Genomic DNA, 26,715 nt, shown 5'->3' with positions numbered 1-26,715 from the left:
ATAATTACTCAGTGTCACTGAAAACCAGGCTGATTTTCACCTGCTATCCTGTGATCGAGACTGTAAAAACCAATTAAGTCATTTAATTGGAGCCTGACTGGCACATAGCTGTATTGGGCTCTATATTGGGATCTGCCTATATGTTGACTGATGTGAACTTTAATATTACAGAACCTAATGCAGAAAAAGATAGTTGGGACCAATTTAGACATGGTTTCAGCAGTGCCTGCAGCACATAGAGCGGAACAGGCATGATAGTTGACCAGACAGTGCAGAGTGGAGTGGAAATTTCAGTTTAAGCTACTATTGAAATAGATAAGTACGTGTGATGATTTGTTATCTTCATGACACTGCAAGTAAAAAGAAAGTGGTCTGGCTTAAACTACCTTTTCCAAGAACAGTCAATGATCCCCTATTTCATTTCCCCTTTTCTAAACGTTACATGCATGAGTGTTGACACACATTCACATGTTTGGTTTAATGCACATTTCTTTTATTGTTTAATCTGTATGCAATATTATTACATTTTTTGGTCAAAGCTTGTATGAGATCTGAGGGTTGATTGACTGCATCAGACTGAAAGAGTCGCTTATGTTCGAGGTAGAGACACCTCTACGTACTAGTCAGCTATTTCTTTCTCATTATGACTTTTTATGTTTGTCCACCTTTTTGCTATGATCTAGAGATGTTTTACACGTCTGAATGTCAAGCCATGTTTTCTCCGTTTGCACTAGCCCACCTAACAAAGGCACCTCATTTGCATTAGTCCCTGAGCAGGCATTGTTAATTGACTTAAGCTAGGATTAGTGTTAATCAGGTTTTGTGCCCTGGAACCATTGGCCAATCCTAACCTCATTATTTGATAGCAGCACACGTCCTGTCAGCCCCCATCAAGCTGTTAATTAATAGAAGCCCGCGCACACCAGTGCACCCCAGCCTGCACTCCCTCTCATTTTCCCCTCTCCCACCCTCACATCTCAGCTCCTGCTGTGTCAGTGGAGGTCAGTATAAAGAAATATACAGTACCGTGTAGCTTGATCTCTGTTTCAGGTGAAATGCTCTGCAAATGAGTACATTTCTAGATGCATGTGCATACCTATGTCAGGGCTGTGTATTGCTTTGTGATCATGTAAGTTTGCACATCTCTCAGTGCCAGTTTAAACCTCGTGGCTGTCTCCCACCCCAACTCCTCTGCTGGCGACATTCACTGGCCCTTTGACATAATATGAGGTAATAAGGGTACCTCATCCTTAGAGACTCTGACATCTCTGCTTCTGCTTGTCTGCAGTCGACTGCTGCTTCCATGAAGTAGCCCCTGACCAAAATGTTTTTTAAAAAAACAGTTGAACCTTTTCTCTGTGTGTAGAGTCTGTACTTACACTTTGGTGCTGATTGTGAGGAAATCTTGCAAAATGGTTTCAAAAGACAAACACATATTTGAGTAGGCGAGTAAATTAGTGTTTTACAAAGGAAGCTAATTACAAATATTTAGAAATAAACATTCAATAGATGAGGCCAGTCGAAGGCAGAAAGTCATCACTAAAGGTAACCTTGAGTAGCACACTTATTCTTGAGCTTGTTGAAAGCCTCTCATCATTTATACAAATACTGTTTATCTCTGATTAACCTCCTATTTCAGTCCTAAAGTTGCTTCTGTTTCTTTGTTGCTTCTGTTTCTTTTTGTCTCATTGTGCTTCCATTTCAGAGGATCCACTTTTTTGAATTTGTGTCTGGGGATGTTTTTTTTTAACTCATGAGTGCATATGTGCCTGCACACTTTGTCACTTTGGAGAATGTGAGCCAAAGTAACAGTCCAGCACCAATCCTGCCAGAATAATCAGCTCTGTAATTAAGAGCTGTGAGTATGTCAACTGTCTTCATACAACCCCCCCACCCTTTCTGTCTCTTTCACTCTCACTGTCTGACTGCCTCTATAATGGCACAGCATTTGTCTGTTTCCTCCCTGCGCCTATGCAGAATGCTCATGACATTTATTGTGAAACTAATGGCAGTGCTTCAGTCCTCCTAATTGTAGGCTTTAATTGCAATAATTATTTACAAGCCTAATTAGAGCCTAGAGAGTGTCAGGGAGAAACAGGAGTGCCAGTTGAAGGAATCACAACAGGGTTTGTCAGGAGCCAGGCAAAGAGTAAAGTGAATGTGGTGGCATTGTTTGGTCTATAATTGGGGAAGGCAATGTCTGGAAGTCTTGCGTACTCCCGCTTTTTTTTTTTTTTTATTTGTTGTTTTTTTTTTTTCATCTCTTGGTTGCCTTATTTCTTAGTATTCTCAAAGTGTAGTGTATTGCACATGGTTTTGAAAGTGAGCCCACACATGACTGGATAACAGCAGGCTCTGTCCCCTGCACTGTTTTAAAGGTGCTTATATAGAGATCTCAGGCTGACTCTGTAGACTGAGCTTTATTACTTGAGGAAGGGAGATACTCTCTTTTTTTTTTTTTTTTTTTTTTTTTTTCAACACTGGCAGCTGCTTTGTACGGGGTGAAGAAGTGTGTATGTGCACACATGTGAATGCATTTACATTCATTTGTCAATGAGTACATGTGTTGCTGTTTGGGTTAAGTTAATTTACCACAGTTTGGCATAGTAGCTCAGGAGGTCCTTTGTGTGTGTGTGTATGTGTCTTTTACTGAGTGATGTGGCCATGCTGCCAGGCCTGCAATATGCTCTTTGTCTGTCCTTCACAAGGCCAGTCTTAGTAAACAGGCTACAGCAGGAGAGCGTCTTTTTTTTGATGGGTTAGCCATGGCAGCTCAACCCTTTCTTCTATTTCTTTCTTTCTGTTTGCTAAGGTTGTATAACACATTCTCAAATTTTTCCTCCTTCATTCCTCCTTTTCTCTTCTCCCTTTTTTACCTCTCCTGTCAGAACAGCGTCCGATGGGAGAACTCAATCCCACACTGCCATTCTCCTAACCCCTGCGGCTCACTTTGACAAAACTGTCAGCCTGAGCCCAAGTGATGGATGTAGTATTGTACAGTGTGGGTTTACGTTGGGATATGTGTATTTATGTGTGACAGTTAGGGTGTTTTGTGATGTTAAAAGAAGACTGGTACCCTATTTCAGACTTTTATTGGACAGAAGAACACTATATGCATGAAAATCAGTAAATATACCATACAACTTACAAATCTGTACTATTTTTATTTACTCGTATTCATCTTTAAATCCACCTTGAAGAACTTTAGATTTAGATGGGTGGGCCTGGAAACGGGAATAGTAAATGATATCACTCACATAAGAACTTATGTAGCAAATATTAAACAAATAACCTTCTCTAACACGCACATCCTAATATACACAAAAACAGATGACTATTTATCTCTGACTGCTCAGACATGTGCAGACATACATTTTGTTAAAGAAGGAAGATGAATGTGCAGGGAAGGGTACCCTATCTGTAAGGCAATATTTGAGGAGGAATATTAGAAAGAGAACAGGCAAGATAAGACTAGTGATTTAAACAGTATGCCTGCTGACAGCCTGTTGAAATATTACTCTTTTTGGTGACTTGTAAATCGGATATTTGTAGCCAGAAAGATCACATAGTAGTAAAAGATAGGGTCATATAGTGGCAGTCGTAGGGGATTTTGAGTAGGGAAAAAAAAGTACTACAACTAAAATTGGTAGCTTAATCGAATCGCAAATTTTGTTACCTACACACTGAATTTAGGCGGCACCCAGAGCTGTTTAAACTTTATATGTGTAACCAAAAACACTATACCTCGGAGGCAAAACGTTTATTTATTTCACACTTTCCAAAAGCAGCTGGGGAGCAGTTAATTTGGTTGCACAGAAGCAGCTGTCTAAGAATCGTGGGATGGGAGGGAGAAGGAGACAGAGGGTGGAGAGAGAAAAAAGACGAAGAGAGTGAGACACAAAAGCAGTTTGGTCTCATTATGTTGATTTTTTTTTTTTCCTCTTCTGCCAAACAAAAACACCCAGGCATTTTCAGACGCACCAACGAAGATCACTCACTGCTTTCTTTCTCCTTCGCACCACAGAGTTTCTTTATAGGCAAAGCTGATGATTTTCACTCAACTGCAGAAGCATCTTTCGCCCGTAACCTTTGTGTCTGTATTTTTCTTATAGACTCAAATTGAATTCAATCACAAGCACCATTACAGGTCCTAAGAAAATCTTTCAGCCTCAATAATACTTCAACATATGAACTCCAACTGAGGAGTGTTTTTAGTGTGCGTTTTACAAACGCACACACCGTCCATATGTGCATGCATGCATCTAGGTAAAGATACCTATACGACAAAGCTATACACACACGCATGCATACACAAACACAGGCTGGGGTTGCTATCCTTTACCACCTGAGCCTAGTTATCAATGCCTCCCTCCCTAACATTAATTTGGGTACAAACACACACAGACGCACATGCACAGAAGCTTACCCTTGTGCACAAGCAACAGCCCTGAGAGCAGTGGGGTGTAACCAAACCCTTCATTTGTATGTACATCATGTACACTGGGAGAAATGCTGAGACAAAGAGAACAAACATGCTCACATGCTTGCACGCACACACACACATACACACACACACACACACACTGTTGCACACACAGGCACACACACACAAATCTAACACACTCAGACATGCACTGTGGAGTACCTCTGTGGATCAGAATTCATTTCTGTCTGCTTTTTCCCCTCCAAATCAATACCCCCGTCGGTCGACAGACAGCCGTAAGTGTGCCAAGGAGGCTCTCTTGCCTTCACACCCTCCCCATATGCGCACACATGCACGCACGCACCCACATACACAGACACACTCATGATTGTTGATGTGTGATGGCCTCTGCTGCTTCCTTATTAACTCCTCACATGCTGACTGAAGCATACACCTCATTACTGGCTGCATTGACAATCTGGCACCCTACTGAGAGGCACTCACACAAGTTGGACTTGGACAGACAGGCCAGAGATGGATCGAAAGACAAAGATGTACAGTGAAGCGACCAATATAAAATAAATGTGACATAGACAAGCAGTCCAGACAGGTGGGTAAAAATAACGTAAAGCAGGTAGATTGAAAGGCAAGAAAATGCATCCAATAATGATGGTTGAAGCTTTGCAAAAAGACATTGTGACTTTTAATCATTAAGGCTGACCTGGAAAGATGCAGGAGTAGGATTAAATATAGGATTCACAAAAAACATTTGTTAATGTTAATGTAAGTATCACGCATAGAAACATGTTTATTGAATATGCATTACATTCCTTTCAGCTGCAGGTTAAGTACACTTGATCTCAATCTTTCACATCTTCAACCTTTTTACCCGAATGAACTAAAGTTTTTCTAATACACTGGTAATTTCATATCATATTATTACTTTACTTGACTGCTGTTCCAGATAACCTATACTGTTAGTATCAGTGTCTTCCATGAAGTCTTACTGTTTCTTAGTGGTTAGTGGCTTAGTGTTGCCATTTATGAATACAGTGTGTCAAAAATGTGCTCTCTAAATGCATACCCCCTAATTAACAGACTTCATTTACAATATAATGCAGAAAAACTCAATTCATTAAGATATGATATGGATATACAGAATAAAAAGAGACAAACATATATCATTTCAGCCTGCAGTGAAGTACCAAAAAGAAACATTTTTGTAAGTCTTTGAAATAATAAATTATGGTTAAATCTAATTTCAGTATGCAAAAACAGGATGTGTCATCACTCTAAGTCAGAGTGTCATATCTGTCTTTGCATGAGTACACACACTCACACATGCATACTCAAAAATATTCTTTGGCGCTTTCACAGCTCCCTTTGCCCATTTCTTAAATGTCAGTGTGGGCCTTTAAACCAGTTGCCAGTGAGCAAGCATAGTAGAGGGGGGCTGAGAGTTCAAAGTGGTCAGGCAGCATGGATGTAATTTCCTCCTTTTAGCCTCCTGACTGAATTACTGAGCAAAGAGGCCACCTCGACTGGGAGCTGCAAAGGAGAGGGAACACTGGAGCGTGGAAGAGTGTGTTCAAGACAGGGAAAAACGTAAGGGAGGAGATGAGAAGATAAGTGAAAAAAGACAGTAAAGGGTGAGGAAAAGAGCAAGGGACTTTAACATAATATCACCAATATCAGTCCTAACATCTTTATCTTGTGTAAGAAGGTGCAAATGGTACGTGGAAAGAAGTAACAGCCATGTTGGTATCATTTGCAATGCTTAATATTCTTTCAAGTGAAGTTGTTAAGTCATGCACAAGTAAATAAACATACTTTTCCCTTGCTAGTGTTTTGCTAAGATTATTAACAGGCACAAAATCAGATTTCTGTCAATGCTTTAGTTTTTCAGTGCAAGTTAACAGCGCTGAGGGCATGAAAGCTGTTAACATTGAGAGCTTCAGTAATCTACAATATATGCAAAACCACAGTTGAGGTACAAATAAACAGTAGAAAAATACACAGGCTTTTGGAACGAGCCAATTCCCCACCTCTTTTTACCCAAAAAGAGAATTGAAGCCATACATAATTGATACACTCCCAGCTGTATTGACTGGTTGTATTTTTCATCCTCCTCACTGGTCGATTCCCTAACTCCATTATTTCTACACTTGCTCTCCCTCCGCTGCCTCACAGGCCCCTGTGACTCCTCCCTCTAGTCCTCCAGCCTGTAATACCTAAACACACACTCAGAAACACACATAAACAAAGATAAGGAGGCAGTCCCATCTCCCTCCTCCACTGTCCGATTGCCCAATGCCCCATTTTGTTTTTGAGGCACACAGTTGTCGATCAGTCCAGGGGATGCATGCAGAAATTCAATGCAATGCTTGCACAGCTGTATTGTCTGTGGTCTGTTTGGTGTGTGTTTACATGCATGTCCATCAGAAAAGGTATTTCCATGCACCTTTTTTACACAAGAACACTGCATCTAAGCAAAGGTTTATGTACCGCCGGGAGGCCTAATGACATGTCTTGGGAGATCCTTAAATCTTTTTGTTTAAACAAAATCTAAATATTCACATCACATGGTACCATAGAAGCTGAATTAATACTAAGTCCATGTTTTTTGGGGGGTGATTTTGTGTTTTTTAGAATAATTAGACCAACCTGTATATGCTTATTGTCACTAAATGTCCTGCCAAAGGCATTTAATCATTTAATGGCATTTAAATTGGGTAAGAGACTTAGCCGGATGTATTCCAAAACAACAAACACCCAAACAGTTATTCTAAGTTAAGAGATGCTAGGTGGAAAACATCAAACTTTACTTATGTACTTATTGTTCCTGGGTTAGCATTGACACATAATGGACATTCAGCATCAGAGTTCAAACTGCGGTCAGTAGGCACACGCTTGACCTGTTCCTTCCCTTTTTTCCTGCCTGGCAGTTTGTCTCCTGCCAGTCTGTTACTACTTATGAGCTGCCAAGGGCCACGCCTCCCCAGGACCGAGGGGCATGAGGGGGCTAAAGATCTAATGTGGGGTAGATATTGATGCTGTTTGATATAAAAATCTAATCAGTATTGTCTTGATATCCACCTCGGCTTAGTTTAAGTTCAGAATAAGTTGGCGTGGCCATCTTTGTTGTTGTGTATGGATTCCAGTGCCTCTTTTTTATCCATGTTTTTTTTTATTATTATTATTGAATCCAGCTTTGTAGTGCTGCAGTGTCTTGAGTTTTTAGTTCACTCAAATCTCTGAGCATGGGAAATCCAATAGTTAAGTATGTGTATGTGTAAGCATTTTCTCTCTGAGTAGGTGAATACATACACATAAATAAGGAAGTGGATTCACTGAGAGCGCTGGCTGTGACAAAAAAGGTTAAAAGCTCCCAATTTCACACCCAATCATTTCTGGAGTATGGAAGATGGCTGCTTGTAGATGAGGCAAGCTGTATCATTTCATTTTGTTGGAGTCTTTTCTACTGTGGTTAGCTTTTTAAAATCAATGACTAATATCTACTCTGAGTGTTATTGCGTCTACTTCAAAACCAGTTAGTTTGAAAGCCACCCAGTATTAAAGGGTCTGACCTTCATAAAAACACTAATAAAAAATAGTACCACATCTTCCACTGAATCTTTCCTGTTTTTATGCCTGTATCCAGAACCTTCTCTGCATTAATCCTGTAGATGGCTTTTTAATAGATGTTATACAGTGGAAAAAAAATCAATATTCTGGATTCCTACACAAAATGTGTGTCTCTCTAATGAATTGTAACAAAGCCCTCTAGCATTTATAACAATAAAACCAACAAACATGCATTCTAAAAGCAGTTCTTTTCAGCACTGAACACCACATATGTAGCTACAGTGTATCTTCTTAGTGGGTTTTTTTTTGTTTGTTTCATTTGTTTTTTAATGCACAAGATGAGGATGATTATTATGCATTGTTATTATATTTATATGTAGCTGCAACTAATTGCTTTAACACATCTGCTCTTGGAATGTTGGCTTTAAGCTGTCATCAAAGCTTCCAGCTGTTGTGGTATGTTTGCACAGCTCAACTCAAGGCCACCAAAGGATCAGATCTTGTCCACCCCCAGCATCCAAGAGCATGCCCTCATTTTGTCCTTAATCAAGCTGGGTGTAATTGGTGAGGGTCTTGATGGCTGATTATCCTTGGAACAGCCATAATGCATAACCCCTCTCCTCCCTTATCAGGTCCGGCCATGTATAGGATGGATGTTGATGATTAACATGAACCATTGACCGACCTCAGTGTAAGACTGCAGAAGAAGTAAATTATTCTCATATTCAGTCTTAAAAACTTCTATAAAACAAGTTGGAGTCAGAGGGGATGGATGAACCCTTTTTTTCATATGCAAACTTGAGAGAATACGAATCCTCGTGGGTGGATGTCAGTGAGCTAGAGGAGATGGCTCTGCCTAGAGAGTACGGTGGGCAGATTTTCATGAGTTGAGGACAAGAAGACCAGTGGGAGGAGGACAGGGTGAAACAGAGGCAAGGAGATATACCTGCTGTCCTAAGGAAGAGCCTCAGCAGGATTACTAAAGCAGATTAAAGGGTGGCCTGTCAGGCAAAAACGGCTGAGATGTCCTTGTAGGTAGCCTGAATACAAGAAAAACTGGCTGCGGGGTCACTGTGAGACTAAAAGACTCATAAGCCTGTATTTTTCATAGGTTTTCATCTATTTCAGCTACAAGTATTTGCTCTGCTTTTGAGCTTTAGTCATTAAGCTGGCTCAAACTGTTTCTCTGTGTCACTCACACACATACAATTACACACATAAACACACACACAAGCAGACACACACTCTCAGATACACCCCTCCCATGCTTACCCTCATTCTCTCTGCTGGAATGGGTATTGTGTTCATGATCGATGTGCCTCATTCCAGTGACGTGGCAGCCTGGCTAACTCTCATTAAAAATGGATAGGGTGTAGAGGAGCCGCCAGTGTGTGTGTCTACATGTTTAAAAGGAGGTGTAGGTGGCAGGAAGTCCCAGAGGTGCCAGCTGTTTACCGTGCACTGCTCAAGGTTTCGAAGGTTGGAGGGATTATTGGTGGTGGTAGATGAAGGGGGGGGGTTCCTGAGGTCAGAGCCAGGGCTGTTACCTTGGTAACAATTGCAAAATAGCTTCCTCTCCATTACTGGTGATGGTGGGATTTTTCTCTTTTTGTTGCTTTCTCTTTTTTGATCAGCCTTGTGAGGCACATCTGGCAATACAGAGACTTGGTCCCATCAGAGCACAGGGCAATGGGCTGTTTCTACTTTGCTTTGTCTTCCTTTATCTGAAGAAAAGAAAAAAACTCTTCTTTTCCGTCTTCTCTTCAAACTCTGCTCCTGTACTGCCTCCCTATCCATCACGGAAGTGCAGTGCATGACTTGTTCCCAGGACAGCAGAGCAGAAATGGAGTCACCATTCATTCTTAGTCACAGATTCTGTGGAACAGATGAGACTGTTCCTGCTGTTCTCTAATCAGCAAACACTGTAAGCCCCACTTTGGTGCCACAGCCAAATGTTTCTGTCCCCTGTTATACTCCAAACAGCCTGGGAAAACACATTGTTTTGTTTTTTTATTAATCTTAAAAACAATGCCTCTTTTACTGAATATCACTACTTCTGTCTCAGTGCCACCAGACTATCAACTGTCTGTTTTTTGGGAGGGTTTTTGTCTTGAGTGCCACTGCAGCAAAAATAGCTGAATTTCATATTTTATAATCCTACATAACAAAAGTTCACAATGTTAGTGGCCTCTAATGGCAGCAAGAGTTGCCCAGTACAGTTCACAAAAAAGATGTTCGGTGACATTAAAAAATAATGCCCTTTTCAGTCCGCTGCAGTTGTATAATTTGATGGGTTAATAAAAGTTTAGTATTTTTACATAAAAGGATATCCTGATGTTAAGGGTGGCCATTAATAATGCTAGCCAAATCTGTAGCTATACTTTCAGTAAACAAAAGCGCTCTTCTATTATAATAATGAAAGCTGAAGTCTTTTTTTCAGCGTGAGGCTTTGAAAGAGAAGAAGCTGTTTTAACCCTAGACTGTGACTGTCAGTCACCCAGGTCGCTCCAGTATGCAGCTCCGCTGTAGCCGCTTTGGTTGAATAACCCCCTGCTAGGGTCATCTTAAAGCTGGAATTTTATTAGCATTCATTTGAGTAGCACACAGTGCATCTTTACTGACAATGTTCAGTTTACCTTGTAGGTCAGCTGTGGGTATGAATGTGTTCTGGAAACCTAGAGGAAGAGAAAGTTTAAGGCATTATTAGATCACATGCAGGCCTCTTGGTCTTCTTTGAAAACACAACAATCTGCACATCCGTTGCAGCGTCGTGCACGTGTGCATTCAAATACGCGCACACACACACACACGCACAGACTCACAGTTGGAGAAGGGGCTTCATTGTGCAGCCCTGCTGTTTTGAGTGACTGTAGCGTGTGCTGGGCAACAGCTGCTGTGATCCCCCACTACCCTCCCACACCACATTCCCCTCACCTACACTCTGTGCTACTGGCCCATGCTGGTCTAAAACATCAATACCCTCGCAGCGACATAGACGCACAATATTTATTTACAACACACATTTACAGTGCACATGAGTAGTCTCTTATTTTGTGTTTTTTGTTTTTTCACTTCTCATCTTTTTGTTTTCTCTTTACCTCCCTCCCCTTCTTTTCTTATTATTCTCTGGCCTTTTTGTTGTTCAGTCTGTACTGTATCAGCTGACAGCCTTCTGTGTCTGTCAGTCTTTAAACACTGCTCCATAAGGGACACCCCAAGCTCCCCTCACTATTCTCTGACTTTCCCCCACTGACAGCTGTCTCCACAGTGTAACCCTTTCATGGGTCTGGGCCTCTGTGAAAGTAATAGTATAAAGTTTCAGCAGCCTCGTGCATGTTTTGAGAAGGATCTGACGACTTTCTTTGGTTAAGAGAGTTTCAGAGGCTTTGTGATATACACACACACACACACACAGACTGAGTTGCTGCTTCCTCAGCCAAGTGTAGTTCCTGGTGGGCTTGTTTGTCATCGGTTGCAGCTTCTGCTGCTGATGTGACCTCGTCTGCAGCTCATTACAGCATGCCACCTGTTTGTCCCGAAGCTAAGAAAGACACACACACACACACACACACACACACACAATAATAGAGTTTGTTGAGTTGACAGGGGGTTAATCTAACTGGAGTGTCCATGGTGGAACTGCCACACAAACTGTCAACTTCCCACCGTGTCAGTGGCTTTCTTTGTCCTCTGGGCTTGTCTTTCTGTAGGACCAGGCAGACACTATGATGAGCTTCTGAGTAGCAAGCACTAAACAAAGAAAGAAATACACACTGGAACAAGTATAGCTCATAGGTTTTACAGCATCTGACAGGTTTGCTGACTTTTCAGAACCCATGTAATAACAGATGCATGTTTCAAATTTTACTGTCATCTCTTTGTAGATTTTCAACACTGTGTACCATAAAAGAAATGATTTTGATGAACACCCAGCTGTTATTTCTAACTGACAGTTAATTCCAGTCCATGGTGCTAACAGCAATTATTATCACCCAGTTGTGAGTGATATGCACAGGGTCAAAAAACACTTAAAAGGTGCAATTTGCACCCTTCATTCGATCCATCACATGTTACAGAGGAGTCACTTATTAGGAATTGGTGTGATCCTGAGGTTTGCATCTGAACAGGGCAAACACTGTCAGAGCTAGCACTTATCATCCAACACGCCACTTGCCAAGAGATTGAAAGACATACAAAACTGGAAATGAATCTGTGTCAGACTCTAAAATTCACTGATTCAGCCCCCGCTTTTCTTATGCCATTTTCATCTGCTGAGCAGTGTTGAGGTTTTTTTGGCTTCATGTTACAGTAGATGTACATTTACAGATGGACACCCACACACACACACACACAAGCGCACAGAAACCTTTGACTCTGAAGTCCTCTAAACTAGACGAACAGAAGGAAGGTCGTTCGAGACGGCACCACCACATCAGACAGACAACTAGATTCAGATGCATAAACACTCATGCTCTTGTATATATAAAACCTACCTGGAGATAAGTGTGTGTTACGTAGCAGCTGAAAATAGGCCCAGATTGTGGTGCACACTTTGGCAAACAAGCTGTGAAGTTTGTTCTTCTCTGTGTTGTGTTTACATAGATTATGGAACATCTCAACCCTGTATAAAACAATATCAGTCAAATCAAGTTCATACAGTGAGAACTAGGATATTTTTTTCTATTTTTTTTATGTGACTCTACACAAATAGTACTGTGTGGGTTAGTGAGGTATGGGGGTGTGTTTGGTTTCCACTGAAAGCGCTTAATCATATCTATTGTTGCTGACACTTTCAATGTGTAATACTGAAATACCAATTTTATTCCCTTGTCATATTTTTTAAAAACCATTTACAGTATAGCTATAATTGTTACTTTCCAGTTTTAACAGTCATGCTGCAGGCCTCTACTTTTTTAATAACATTGATAATTGCAAAAGTTGATCTTTTCTTTGTTTATTTTAGATATAGTTCTGTTATACTCTTTAGTACACTTGAATCTAACTCTCTTCCTAACACATTTTACACTTGTGTCATCAAGTTGTACTTTGAACGCTCTCTTGAGAAAAACGTCTGTCACTACTCCTCCATGTGTTGGTGTGTTTGCACAGGCCATACCTAGGTGGACAGATGCCCTGGTGCAGACAAAAACCCATTGATGGCAGAAAAACAGATTTCTCTTGCCAACTGATCCCAGCTGTTCAGTAGTTTTTATGGCTTTAAGATAAAGGCAACAGTTGCTTGGGCAGTTGGCATCTCACACATCAGTATACAGGGGCGTAGTGTAGCCAAACATTTTGAGGCACATCATTCTCTGCAACAGGTCCACAACAAACAATAACATTGTTTAATAGGGATGGGGGGTAATGGTGCGTATCACATTATTACATTTCATAACATAGATTAACTGTGTCAAAACATTGCACATTAATTAAGAGTTTCACTGGCGTCTGTCTGTGTGGGACTGAGCATGCTCACACACACAAACACACACATACCCAGAGATCTTTGTTATACGTTTTGTAATGCTTTTCTGGCTGCACTGAGACAATGACATTTTAATGTGTTTGCAGGTTACCCAAGTTCCCATCGAGTCATGCGAGCAGTACGGGACATGTGGAGAGTGCCTGAGCTCTGGGGATCCACACTGTGGTTGGTGTGTTCTTCATAATATGTGAGTATCCCTGAGTCGCTGTCACGTCTATTTGCATCCATATGTCCATTTTCTACCAGTTATCTGCATCCAGAACATGAGGGCAGTTGTCTTCAGTTTAAATATGGAGAGGTGCATGGTAGAGTGGTGTGTTGTGTTTGTTCAGTTTTTTCAGTTCAGATAGATTTTGTTAGATGTCTCTCAAAATGGCCTTCACTTTGCCCACGCAAAGGCAGACAGGTTATTTTCCTAATGTTTGTCTCTGATGAGATACAGTTTAAGGAGAGGAGACAGCCTCTGACTGAAAATGGATAATTGTGCCTCAGAGATGGCTCAGAGCTTCTTGTTGCTGCCATAGTCATTGCAGCTTTATTCTGACATGACTTGATATTTACAGGAAATGATGCCGTTCACGTTATATATGATTGAATGGAATTTAAAAAGACAGGCAACAACAGACCAAAAAGATCAATCAGAAAGTTTAAAGATCATAGTATAAAGCGCTGAGAATACGCATAGAAAGCATGAGTGACACCTGCTGGAGCTCATCAATTACTGCAATGAAATTTACCTTCAAAATTACAGGAAGAAGGGAGAAACGGATACGGGAAAAATATGCGTGTGTGTGTGTATTCATCTGTAAAAGGAACTGATATGTGAATATTTAGATGAAACGATGTAAAAGGCAGACTGGAATACAGACAATTAAAAATGAACAGTAAAAAAAGCTGAAAGATTTTCAGCCCTGACTCCCTCTCCTGCTTTGTTTCTTAAGTACACAGATTCTATTGGAGTTTTTTCTTAGTTACTGTGTCCCCATGTGAAGCCCCCCTAAATACAGACCCACTCTGTAAAGGTATAGCTGAATATTTGTGTGTGTGTCAAAGCACTGCTGCAATCATCATTATCATGATGGCAGCCCCTGCAAAGTGCACTTAAAGTAATTTACATCACTCCAAAGCTGGGACAGGACAAATAATTGCCTAGCGACAAGGTAATTCAGCATGTGCTTGCAAAGAGCAGGAGGGGCTGACGAAAGCTCTGTATTCTGTGCAGTCTGCGTGCCTTCACACAGGGATCATTTACCACAACATAAGCCTCCATGCTAGACTGCTAATCACATGCTTTTGTGTAGGTGTGGTAGGGGATAGAATAATTCACGTTGATAGGAATCTGAGTCCACTGCATGTAAAAGGTGTTGGTCCTTAAAGGTGAATGGCTTTTGGAAGGCAGCTGTGATGAGGGAACAGCTGTTTGGTGTTTAAATTGCTTCTCGAGTAAATACGTGAGGGCTTACGTTTGAGTGGGTACATGCATGTGTCAGTGCACATGGGGTCGATTTTTATGTACATGCACAAACACTCATGTGGATCACTGTACTGTACTGTTGGGAGAAAAGGTCAGCACCCTGATTTACGTAAGATCAGCCATCTGTCCTCTCAATACAGCGAACGGTTTTGCCACCTGTCTCTGATCCTAATCCCCCTTTCTCTACCCTGACCCTGCAAAGAGTATCGCAGGACCCCTGTCAGCTTTAGCTATGCTGCTACAGAGAGGGGAAAAAAGTTACTGGGAGAATGGTTAGCTTTTCTCTCTGTTGCATTTTCAGGCCTCCATATGGTTCCGCCCACAAATGTATTGAAAGAGCTACGATTTCTGCAACAGTTCTAACGTGAAATATCTATTTTGATGTTTATATCCAGCTTCTGCATGATAAACACAGCCAGGTGAAAAAAAAGACAGATGGTTACAAAAAAGTTTCTGCAAAGTTGACAATTTTTCCACCTTTCGGCAAAGGTGGCACAAAGAGAAGATGCAATAAACACTGAAGAAAATATTTTTGAATATGTCTTAACATAGCATTGCCTGATTCAGCCTGTTCTTTCTTGCACAAAGCCGACATGCCACCCCTCACAATTACACGCCTCTGTCAACACAGCAGCTCATATATATACACGTCATCAGACAGGGAAACCTCAGAAAAAGCAGAAAAATGTCATCTCGTGTTGTTAGCTGCAATGAATTATCAGTGTTGCTTGAGTGCTTAGGAGATGATGTAATCTTGTCCACTTCGACTACTTCATCAAAACACCCACTTATTAACTGAAAGCCAAGAAATTTGTACAGGATTTTAAATGAAACATACATAATTGCACAGCATAAAAAGGATAACAATTATCTATAAACCAGTTTATGGCTTTAGTGTAGTTAGCGTGGTGACATGAATGCACAATATAACTGACAATTAAAGAAGGTATTTGTCAAATACCACTAAGGAAAAGCAGCTGCACCCTTCTGGTGAAGCGCCCACCTCATCCCAGACACCCAGAAATTAAATTTCTTGCCAGCCTTTTTTCTATCCTCAGCTGTGATTTCTCTTCCATCATCCCCCTTTTCCCTCAGTTTCTCCAATTCTCTGTCGTCCATGTCTAAGCCATTGTTGATTTTGTGAAATTATCTTTCCATCTTCCCATGTTTGCATCTTCCCCACTACCCTAATAGCAAAGCTAGTCTCTAAACTATTCCACTCTACTGATCTCCTCAGCCCAGCGTGGCTCACTGCTGTCTCCTATTTAGACACTCTCCCCTCTGGAATCAGCCCTTGCACACTCCAGAGATGGTTGGCTTGCCACATATAAACACCCCTTGCTTTGATCACCCTCCTCCTTCCTTCTACAGCTGTCATCCACGATATCCATCCTCTTTTCTTCTCCAACTCCTGCCCCGCAACCCACTACTATTTTCTTTATGTTTGCATGTGCATGCTCATTGAAGTGCGGCATTCTAAGGTGGCTAATTAGGAACACGGAGAGACATTAGTTTGGCTAGCAATGATGAGGAGGAGAGAATGTTGCAGAGGGAGAAGGAGGCACTGAGATGACCAGAAGTGGCATTTCTGTCTTCCCTGTCTTTCTACTCTTTCTTCTTCCTCTGATCCAATGTGGTGTGAGACTCTAAAGTCCTTTAATTACCAGCAGCTGCTAGGCATTCACTGAATGCACGAAGACCAAAAAGGGAAAAAAAAGAGTGAGGATAAGAATGAGCAGGGAAGAATGAAAGAGGGAGAGAGTGTTTGATGCTCTCGTACACTCATCGGCCGACAAAACGGAGCAGCATTTTGATTGCTGCTCAAAGGGAGCTCATCATCTCGAGCGCTCTTCAGTCGCTGTCCTGTGAATGGGTAGTTCAGCCTTCGTCTGACCACAATCCAAAAACATGGCGTTATGGTGATGCTCCCCTGCCGCCCCCCTTCCCTCTCCCTCCCTTAGCCTGCATCTCGCTGCTGTTAGATTAGCTCTCTAATCATGCCCAAAAGAGGCTTTTCCATCTCAAAATGTCCCATATCACTCCATTCTCTTTCCATCCTCTCAGCTCACTCCAACATTCCGGAAGAGGCTGAATGGTTTCGTTGACATTTGTCAGGATTAGTAACACGTTTGAGTTCTGTCCAAAAGGGTACCAGGTTCAAGGTTAATATTTTACCATTATAGTATTAAATAATGTTTGCAGTATTACGAATGTTGTAATCAGTGACTGGTTGCAGTAATGTATTATAAGCATAAGGAATTCCGTTCACTGTGTCAAAATTAGTGTTTGTTGTGAGGGTGACAGCTTAAAGGGTAGAAGTATAGTAGACCCCAGCAGAGAATGAGTCAGCATTTCAGGGCTGCTCTGAGTAGAATAATATGTCACTACTACACGGTATTATACTGTCTGACTGTATGTGGCTAATCCACCCAAATCTATTTCAGTAAAATCACTACAAAAACCGTTTCGGTCAGGTACCTGCCTGTCTACCTGTCTAGCAGTGGATCTATTGGGTCCTGTGGCTCAGGGAATGGGACCTCTCTGGACTGGGCATGTTCCTTTGCATCCTGTTGTTGCTCATTTGAATCGTGACCTCTGAAGTTTGGTTGGCGGTCATGCTCGGGAATCGAATTTGACTTTTTAAGCTGTTTTTGTGATGTAGTAGTCCATATTATCTTCCTTGGGAATATTATTGCCTTTGGGGTTTGTGATTGGCCTGCAACAGTAGGTAACACCCATACAAATATCAATACCAAAGGCTTTCCAGCTGGGCATTACAGTGTAACAAGAGGATTAGTATTATTTGCTTTTCTGTCATTGGTTTTAAAGTTGTGGGTGCTCAGCATATATTGATGCAGGAAACATCAACCTAGAAAATAGTCATATTTGACTGGTGTTGCATGCATGTGTTTGCTAAAACACACACACACAGACACACGCACAAAACCCCACAAACTTCTTTCTTAAAACTATTGTTCTCTAGTTTATGTGTCATGTTTATTACTTCGCTGCAAATTGTGTCACCCAACGACCATAAAATTTCCTCTAATTTCACAGTGGCAACACCAATTAGACTAGCAATGAAAATGGCTGCCTCAGTCCATTGTGAATGTCAGATTGTGTGTCTAATGGCCAACTCATCAGCCAAAGCCTCAGTTAGCAGTCAGAGGGAAGCTGCATCCATCTTCCCAATTGTGCCTAATGAGATATCGATCACAAACATGCAGATCTATCGATATTTCCATAGATTTCTAGCAACTAGAGCTAATACAGGTTGGCAACATGCAGAAATACTGCACCAGTATGTACAGTATATGTAGGCGGGCAACATATTATACAGTTAATGATCCTAAAAACCTACTGTGTATCTCTTGCTTGCTCATTGATTTTCTTTTTGAGATGCTTCCATCTCTGCACTGCTTCCACTGACTTTTTCCCTTTTTCTCTTTTTCTCTCTGCTCAGCCCACACAAAAAAAGCTATAGCTTGATGCTGAGCACTGAGGAACGATCTCTTTATATTTTTATATATATATTTGTTTTTTACTCCCCTCTAAGCCTCACCTAAATTCTCTGGGACACTCTGGGTTTGCATAAACCTTGACATGTTTGTTCATCTGACCATGGGTGCTCTACTATTCTTGTTTTGTATAAACAGACTGAATTTACACTACAGTAGTTTCAAGATCTTCAAGATAGACTGAATGAGATGTGGTCTTGCTGTGTTCTGGGTCCTTTGGGCAGTGCCCTGCTGTGACATTATCAGTCACCACTGGAGACAGGCTAAGAGCTACAGTGGTTGGTTTGACCCCTGACACGAACTCTGTGTTTCAAAGTACATGTCAGCCAAAGCACACAGATCGACTTGTGGAGTTTCCTGTCTCCCTCTTCACTTCCTTTAGTACTTCTTGAAGTTTAAATGTATTCCTATACTTTAAAAATGGACCAGTAAGAAACAAATGGACTGGATAAGTTAAAGTGAGGATAAAACACTAGAGAAGGGGTGTGAGGCTATGTGTGTGTCACACAGAGAGCAACCCAGCACAGTACAGCACAGCCTGACATATCCCTGCTCACCTATTGAGTCTGCTTTTCATATTAAAAAGCCAAAGACCCAATGCAGTCAGCCTTTATGCACATTTACATTAACAAGTTTATTTGATGAAGCACACAGTCCCCAGTCTAGGCTCCCATTCAGCCAAATCAAATCCTGCCAGCAATTCTCTAACATAATGGGTTGCCACTTAAAACTAGTAAAGCTTTGTTAAGCTCATCAAATATTCAATATACATCCAGTTAAGTCTCTCTGTACATCCTTTATAGCTTCCCGCTGTACTCCTTTCCCCAATCCCCCTGCCCTGCCACCAAAGCATGTCTGTTATGCTTTTAAATTCCGCAGCGTTATGTGGTCTGTCTCTCATGAGGGGAGGTGGAACGGGAAGGTGATTTTAAAGTGGCTCCCCCTCTGTTCTCTCCTCCTGTTTTTAAACACGGTGCTCACAGCAAGGGCTACAATCAGACAGGTCTTCACACTGAAGATGTTGTAGGGGAAAGGGAGGAGGGATGGAAGAACAGCAATCTTTCCCTGTGGCCTGGCTCTCCTGCTTCTCTGCTGTCAAGACCAGAGTGTGTGCATATGTGTGTTTATGTTATTACGCGATACTGTCTATTAAATGTGTGAAAGATTAAGTGCGAGGCACTGTATGCTATTATGCACATGTAATTTCCAGAGGGTTTGAGTATACATGATTTGTATGTGGCCATGCCCTCTTATGTGTCTGTTTTAGTTTGTATGCAGGGATGATGCTCTGTACCCGTCGTACGCCTGTGTGTCTGTCAAGACACAGTGGAGAAGAGATGACAGTGTAATTTCCTCTCTAAGGCAACAGAATAAGATGCAGACATTGGTGGAATGGACCCCAATTTCTGGCCTCTGCTATCATAACCCCTACCAACTATAGAAATTGCTTCCTCGACCAACACTACACCTTACGCTGTACATTAGATATAAGTTGCTAAAAGTGAATTAGATTGCATATACTATGTCAGATTTACACCCTGAACAACAGTGTAGCCCAAACAAACTGCTACAGTAGTAAACCATATTCTCTACTCAATTTTAGGGGTGCATTTTAGCAACTCACCTCCCATGGTTGCACAAAATGGGACTGCCACTCACAACTTCTTTTGTATTCTGCAGAAGACTTGTAGATACCAGAGAGAGCTAATGATGGTGCATGGAGCTATTTCAGCACCCTGGACAGGGCTTAAGGAGCCTAACCAAAATCTGACGCCTCTAGCTCTGGCTGGAATAAAAATAGTTTTCAGTTGCTTATTACAGGAAATTACAAATATGTTTACCTTTTTCAATGCCCATCTTTGCATTGGGAAGGTGTGCATTAGAGAACACTTGTGGTATGAAGTGATGGGACACTAAGCATGAGTGAAACTACTGACTGACAGGAGAAAAAGGGAGATCTACAAGGCAGGAGGTCAGAAGGGGGAATATGAGGAAGGCAGGATTGTAGTCAACACTCAGTGGCATGCACTTCAGCTAATGAGAGAGGCAAGGGGTCAGCTTCTAACTACACAGAGATAATGGCCATCTCCTGAAACCATGGCAACAGCAGCCATCCTGCACGCCTTCCACCCCCGCTGCCTCACCCCCTTGCTGCGCTCTCATCTTACTTCACCCCACTGAAATGAATTTTATTTAACCAAAAAAAAAAAAGAGAGAGAGATTCACATTGAGGAAAATCAATGCAGAGCTTTTTGTCAGTTAATGACTGCCCAGGTTTTGCATCTGTACCCATACAGCTTGGAGACATGCATAAAACATCGTGCCGCAGCCCACACCTGAAAGCACATTAAGTATCATTTTCTCCTGCCATTGTGAATGTAAAAGAATCACCAAATTGCAGGCAGAGTAATACCTTGCCTAAGAAAGGTGTACTAATTTTAACTTGTGATAGAATAAGACAAAAAGGAGTGTCTTGGGCCGATAATAGCGAGAGACGGAGGGGAAGAGAAAGACTGAGGCAAATGAACCAGCAGTGGGGTCAAATGTGTGAAATGAAAAGGTAAAGTAACAAAAAAAACCATCAATATTAAAAAGTTAAAGTATAGTTACCAAAGTAGTGAAGGGGAAAAACAGGTGATCATCATCAAAAAGTGCTGCAGTGACCCTCCTTTCCCAGTGGGAGATTTCTCGCTACTATAATAATTCCACACTTTTCTGCTCTCTAAATTCCCTAGGGAGTGCTTGGAATATTAGTGTTTATACGTGTGTGTGTGTGTGTGTGTGTGTGTGTGTGTGTGTGTGTGTGTGTGTGTATCTTGGTGTGCTTGTGCCTAGTAGTGTGAACTTCTGACAACATAATTGCACACAGAGGCTGTGGATGAAGATGTAGCTTAGAGTCAGTATATGTGAGAGTATGTGGTTAAGAAGCATGATGCGGTGCAGAACACACACAGCGCGCACACACACACAGAGCAACCAGGAGAGAATAGCAGAGCTTGTAGTGGCACATCAGCACCATGGACAGTAGCTGACCCTTTAGAGTCCAATTAGAGCTACTGTGGCCAGTCAGCCAGTTAGCCAGACACTACAACTGGGTTGGATGAGGATAGAGAGGCTTTGGTGTAATGGGATGGAGATACCGCACAGTTTTAATAAGTGGTGGGAGGTGGCACAGTTTTAATGAGAGATGTGGCGGTTTCTTGTGATACTTGATACACAGTCTGACCATTAAGATCTCTTATGAGAGAACGCCTTGTAATTTGTACTAGTTACATCTACAGAGTTATGCTGTGATTGAAGGAGGCAATCTAGCTGTGTTGTGCATCCACTTCTGTGCCACCACTTGTCGCTGCAGTTTATTGGGAATGCATACCCAGTCACCTACATGTTTATAATAGAGATCAGCTGTTATTAATGATGTGAGTTTCATAAGATATCTTTATGAGAATGAGCTATTTTGTAACTGGTGTTTTTAACCAATCCAATAAGACAGCAAAAATGTTTAAAATAATTTTTCAACCTGCTATCTGTTTAGCGGAACAAGAGAGAAACACAGTCTGTTAACAGCAACATAACTTATAGCCAGAATGTAGAGCATGTCACATTTACAGCCTTGATCATCACAAAATAAACAAATCTGGATGACTAACACAGAAAAGCACAAAACAAGGAAAAGTGAGCAAAGAAGCCCCAAGGGTTTGGTGTGATTTTTGTAGGTTGTTACTGATCTGTTCAGATGTCCTAAAACAAGCTTGGGAAACATCGAAAGGTGGATGATTATGGACTCGTAAGTCCCCATATAGTGGCTTGTGACAAAAGTCGGCTATTAATGTGTTGAGACAGTGACAGTGTTACATCACCCTACAGCACTGCTGCAGGATATTTATTTTATTTCTGTTACAGCATTGTTTAATATTCCTTTCCCTAGACAGTGTTCACCATCTTTGACAATCCTCATCCTTCCTGTCTTCCTTCTGTTTTTGGAAGGAGTTTAAAATTGTCACAATTTCTCATTTGCCCTCCAGTCATAATTGTTACATTATAATTGTAACACTGTTGTTTGAGTTTCATTTTCACATATTTTCATTGCACATCACTTTGGCGGCACTTTTTTTTTTCTTGTAATTTTTTATTCATGGAATAAGTTGTTTTTCCTCTATTTCCTATCATATCCGACACGCATATTTTTTTCAGTGCTATATGATATCACTGATAGCATTGAAAAGCAAATATCAGTAACTTCTTTCTATCTCCGTCCTTTCTCCTCTCTGTTCAGATGCTCTCAAAGGAATCGATGTGAACGTGCGGATGAGCCGTACCGTTTTGCTGCTTCGCTCAATCAGTGCGTGAAGGCAACAGTGTATCCGGACAGCATTGCTGTCTCAGAACCTAGCGTACATGTAAGTCTACACACAAACAAACACATGCACACGCTCACACATATGCATAATCCTACACACAGTGTACAACATACCTGCAATATCAACCACTGCTTGCAAAGTCAAAAATGAAAAATTAGCTGCTATCTACGTATTTCCAACCCACGCAACAAAAGCAGAAGTTTTTTAAATGATCCCACATAGCTGTTCATCTAGTCTTGAGTTTGGTTGATGCATAAACATTAGATGGGAAGGTTCATAAGGGCTTTATGTGGGCGTTTCAGCATACATATGCTCACTTTTTACAGAGCAGTCAATATGTGTGCCAAGACATGTTTGTGTGGGTGGGTGTGTAGGCGTTAAAGTTGTCCGAGTGCAGTTGAGTACAGCACAGTATTTCTACATGGATTCAGTAAAAGCACGCAAAGATCAACAGTGAAAGGATCTGCCTGTCCAGATTCTGGAGATTGTTGTACATCTATGCACAATCCACACTGTTAATGGGTCATTTTATTCACATCTTTCAGCCTCTTCAGAAAAAATGTCTTTGGTTTGAAATGGTATGAGATGTAAGACACTGACTTATAGATGTATTAAGATACATGAAATACTTTTGTGCTGTTCAGAACAATTTAAGTGGACTAAAATGTGAATCTTCAAGCCGAGAATGGCTGCATTACAGATTTTTAAATGGTTTCTTGGGATTTTATTCCAAGTAAGAAACCAACAACCAAGAAGATCTCTTTAGCATGCCTCTCCAGACCTCTTTATAGATTAATTGACAACACATTTTCTTCCATGTATTTTGGTGAGCTGACCTTTTAATTTCTGTGGTTAAACATAAAAAAAATAAAAATCTTGTTAACATGCAGTTGGCTCTTGCACTGACTCACCCTGCACCAAATTATATCTCACCCTCAAGCCAATGCTCAGCACACCTTGCCCCCGTTGTCCACTTTGCAAACAGCAGTTTATTACATTTTAACAGTTTCACCAACCCCCCCTTTTGCTGTCACATCAGAAACGGGGTCATCTGACCAACCACAAAACACTCAAATTCACACAGTTCACAAATTCCACAGGGGTAGACTGCTATCACCATGACAACGCAGCTTCTTGAAGTGGGCACCAGGACAGATAGAAAAGGCAGTGAAAACAATGAAATTACCTTTGCTGAAATCTGCAACCAATTAGGCTGGTGACTGCCAAGCAGCAAACCCCCACTACCATCGTGGTGAAAGGAAGCCAGCGAACGAAAAGAGCAAAATCTTAACTCTCAGAAACAAGCTTATTTTGTGTAATAGCTTACTGTGTCTGTGTTTTTGTGTGTGAGACAATTTCTGCATAAGCAATTTTTGAGTGTTTATCTGTATATGTGTGTCTGAGGACGATGAGAGCTAATTATTGTAAGAGAGGTTACTCAGGGAATTCTGCATTGAACAAAAGACATTGATTGCTGTGATTGCTGTAATCAAGGATCTCTCTGACACCTCAGAGTGAAGCAACACAAACATGGTGAAAGTAAAACAGGGAAAGACAAGAGGTCCTCAGCAGGAAAAAAAATAAAAGAAATCATCCATCCTCTTGATGGGTAACAGAGCAAGCCAGCTAACGAGGGAGGCAGTGTAGTCAGCCACTGAGACAGTCAGCATCTCTTAAAAGACCTACAGTTAAGCTGCTCAGCTGCCTTGCCTGTCCCAGTAGCCCTGCGGTGTTTAGTGAGAGGCAGATAAAACAAAGAGAAACTTCAAACGGTATGGCCCAAAAATAACAGCTAATGGAACAAGGCTGTGAAATGCCATGGTGATAATTATCCAGACTGCCTCTCTTGGCTAGAGAGCCAGATCACACACCCTGCACAGAATACATTTATTTATAGGAACAGCAGCTGAATGCTCCAGCCACAGTGTCACTGCTCTCCAGAGAATGACTTCAATCGCCTTTATGTGCATCGGCACTTGTGTAGTGCAGTTCATATGTGAGTGTCTCTGTGTGTAGTTTTTTTTTTTCTTGTATCTGTCTCACCTTCTAAATACTAAAGAAAGGTAAAAGAAAAAGTAGAATTTGCCATGTGATATTTTTTTCCCCATTTTTTCCTCCATGTAGCTTCTACTGCTTCTGAGTGGGTCATGATATTTACCTCTGGAATGATGCCTTCTAGAAACAAATAAGATTAGCTTCTAAATAAACCTTTTTTCCCCTTATTATGCTGTTTTTAAGATGCAGAAACAGTTCTTGGCAAAGTGGACGGACAGCTTTGCCAACAGCAGTGTTTTCTTTTCTCATCCTGACTAGAGCTGCTGAATTTAAGCCACTGTCTCCTTTTATAATTTCATCTCAGATTTTCATGTCTTGTTTATCAAAGATTCAACTGTTAATGTTGGTTATGTGTTTTCCTCTATTTATCTGACGTATCACGCATTAGTCTTCTAAGTCAGCTCAAGGTATGGGGGAAGTTTTAGGGAATTTTTACCAATTTGTTATTTGTTTTCATTAGTGTTAGTGTCCATTTTGATCCATTCTCAAAAAGATGTGTACAGCAAACTTTATTACTAAAAACATCTCACACCATTGCAGCTGCTAGTGAAGGTGAGCGACGTTCCAGACCTTTCTGCCGGCATCACCTGCTCGTTTGGCAACTTGACAGAAGTAGAGGGCCAGGTCAATGGCAACCAGATACTCTGCAAATCTCCTGCTGCTAAAGATGTCCCTCTCATCCCCACTGACCAAGGTAGATACAGAAAACAGACACACATATATTACCATGTTTGCAATGCAAGCTGATGAATGGCTTAGTTGTGAAAATGCTTATTTTCCTGTGCAGTCAACAATACGCTCATCAAAACACAGCCTTTGCTGGATTCTGATATGTCCCTCCCTCTCATTTACAAATCTCTGGGCTAACTGTTCAGCTGCACGTGTACAAACTCTGAAACATATTTAGTGATCCAGCACTCCCAGTTTATTCAGGGGCTGTCTAAATAACAAGCACCCACTGATTCAGGATCGGTTGTTTTGCTGTGAACTGTGCCTGAACACATGACCCCGGCTACTTTAAATCTGCTTGAGGATCCAAATGAGATCCCCTGGCCTGTGGTCCAGCTACATTGCACTTAATGTCTGGCCTTAGATTTGGCTAATAGGGGATGGTCTAACACTAGTCCATGGTCTAACAGTAGACCATTCCCTATAGTCTACTCTTCAGCCAGGGATCAATTAGATGGAGTAAATTGATTTGATGGATTCCAGTCTTTGCATAGACTTTACCTCCACTGGTACCTGATGAATTTGAAAATTTGAAATTGGCTAATTTTATTGAACTCCACAAAACGAGCATGTCACATGACACCTTCTTTGGAATAAACTAGGAAGACTGCTTTTAGATCTGGTGTAAAGGTATGCCAATCACCTCTCTTATATGATTGTTGGAAATCTCATGAACTTCTATTGTAAAAACAGGGCACAAATATATCACTCTGGCTCAGGCATTCATTTATTTGCAAATGCGTATATCATTGTGAATATTAACATCTGTTGTTTGACAATAAATGCCTCTTGTTTGCAAGGAAAGATGGCTGCAGGATAACAAAACTAAACTGCCTGAATAATATATAATATGCAGTGTATGGAAGTCAATGTGTGTTTTGGGGGGTTGGTAATCCTCTTTCCTGTGAGTAAATGACAGACCTGTTTGCCCAGAACTCCCATGGGGACCAGTGCATCAGGCACTAATATGAATGTTCTCCCCCAGGTAAATGTCAGCCAATCCCCCCTGTAAGACCTTCCTCCATCCATCAAGCTATCCATCCAGCTGTTTATACCTTCGTTTTTACTTCACATGCTTTCCCCTG

At 41.3% G+C, this 26,715-nt stretch overlaps 1 protein-coding gene across 2 annotated transcripts in view; it reads left to right on the top strand.

The window, feature by feature from the left end:
- Positions 1-26,715, top strand: part of plxna2 (plexin A2) — a 163,846-nt gene that overhangs the window by 80,975 nt on the left and 56,156 nt on the right. For both annotated transcript variants that reach the window (XM_019350081.2, XM_005448437.4), the window contains exons 5-7: positions 13,580-13,680; positions 22,762-22,885; positions 25,442-25,595. In XM_019350081.2, coding sequence (XP_019205626.1) covers positions 13,580-13,680; positions 22,762-22,885; positions 25,442-25,595 — 379 coding nt within the window. The remainder of the gene's footprint in view (positions 1-13,579; positions 13,681-22,761; positions 22,886-25,441; positions 25,596-26,715) is intronic.

Source organism: Oreochromis niloticus, linkage group LG20, assembly GCF_001858045.2.
Source record: "Oreochromis niloticus isolate F11D_XX linkage group LG20, O_niloticus_UMD_NMBU, whole genome shotgun sequence".
NCBI lineage: Eukaryota > Metazoa > Chordata > Actinopteri > Cichliformes > Cichlidae > Oreochromis > Oreochromis niloticus.
The sequence above is the reverse complement of the archived record's forward strand: the minus strand, read 5'-3'. Positions and strand labels throughout refer to the sequence as shown.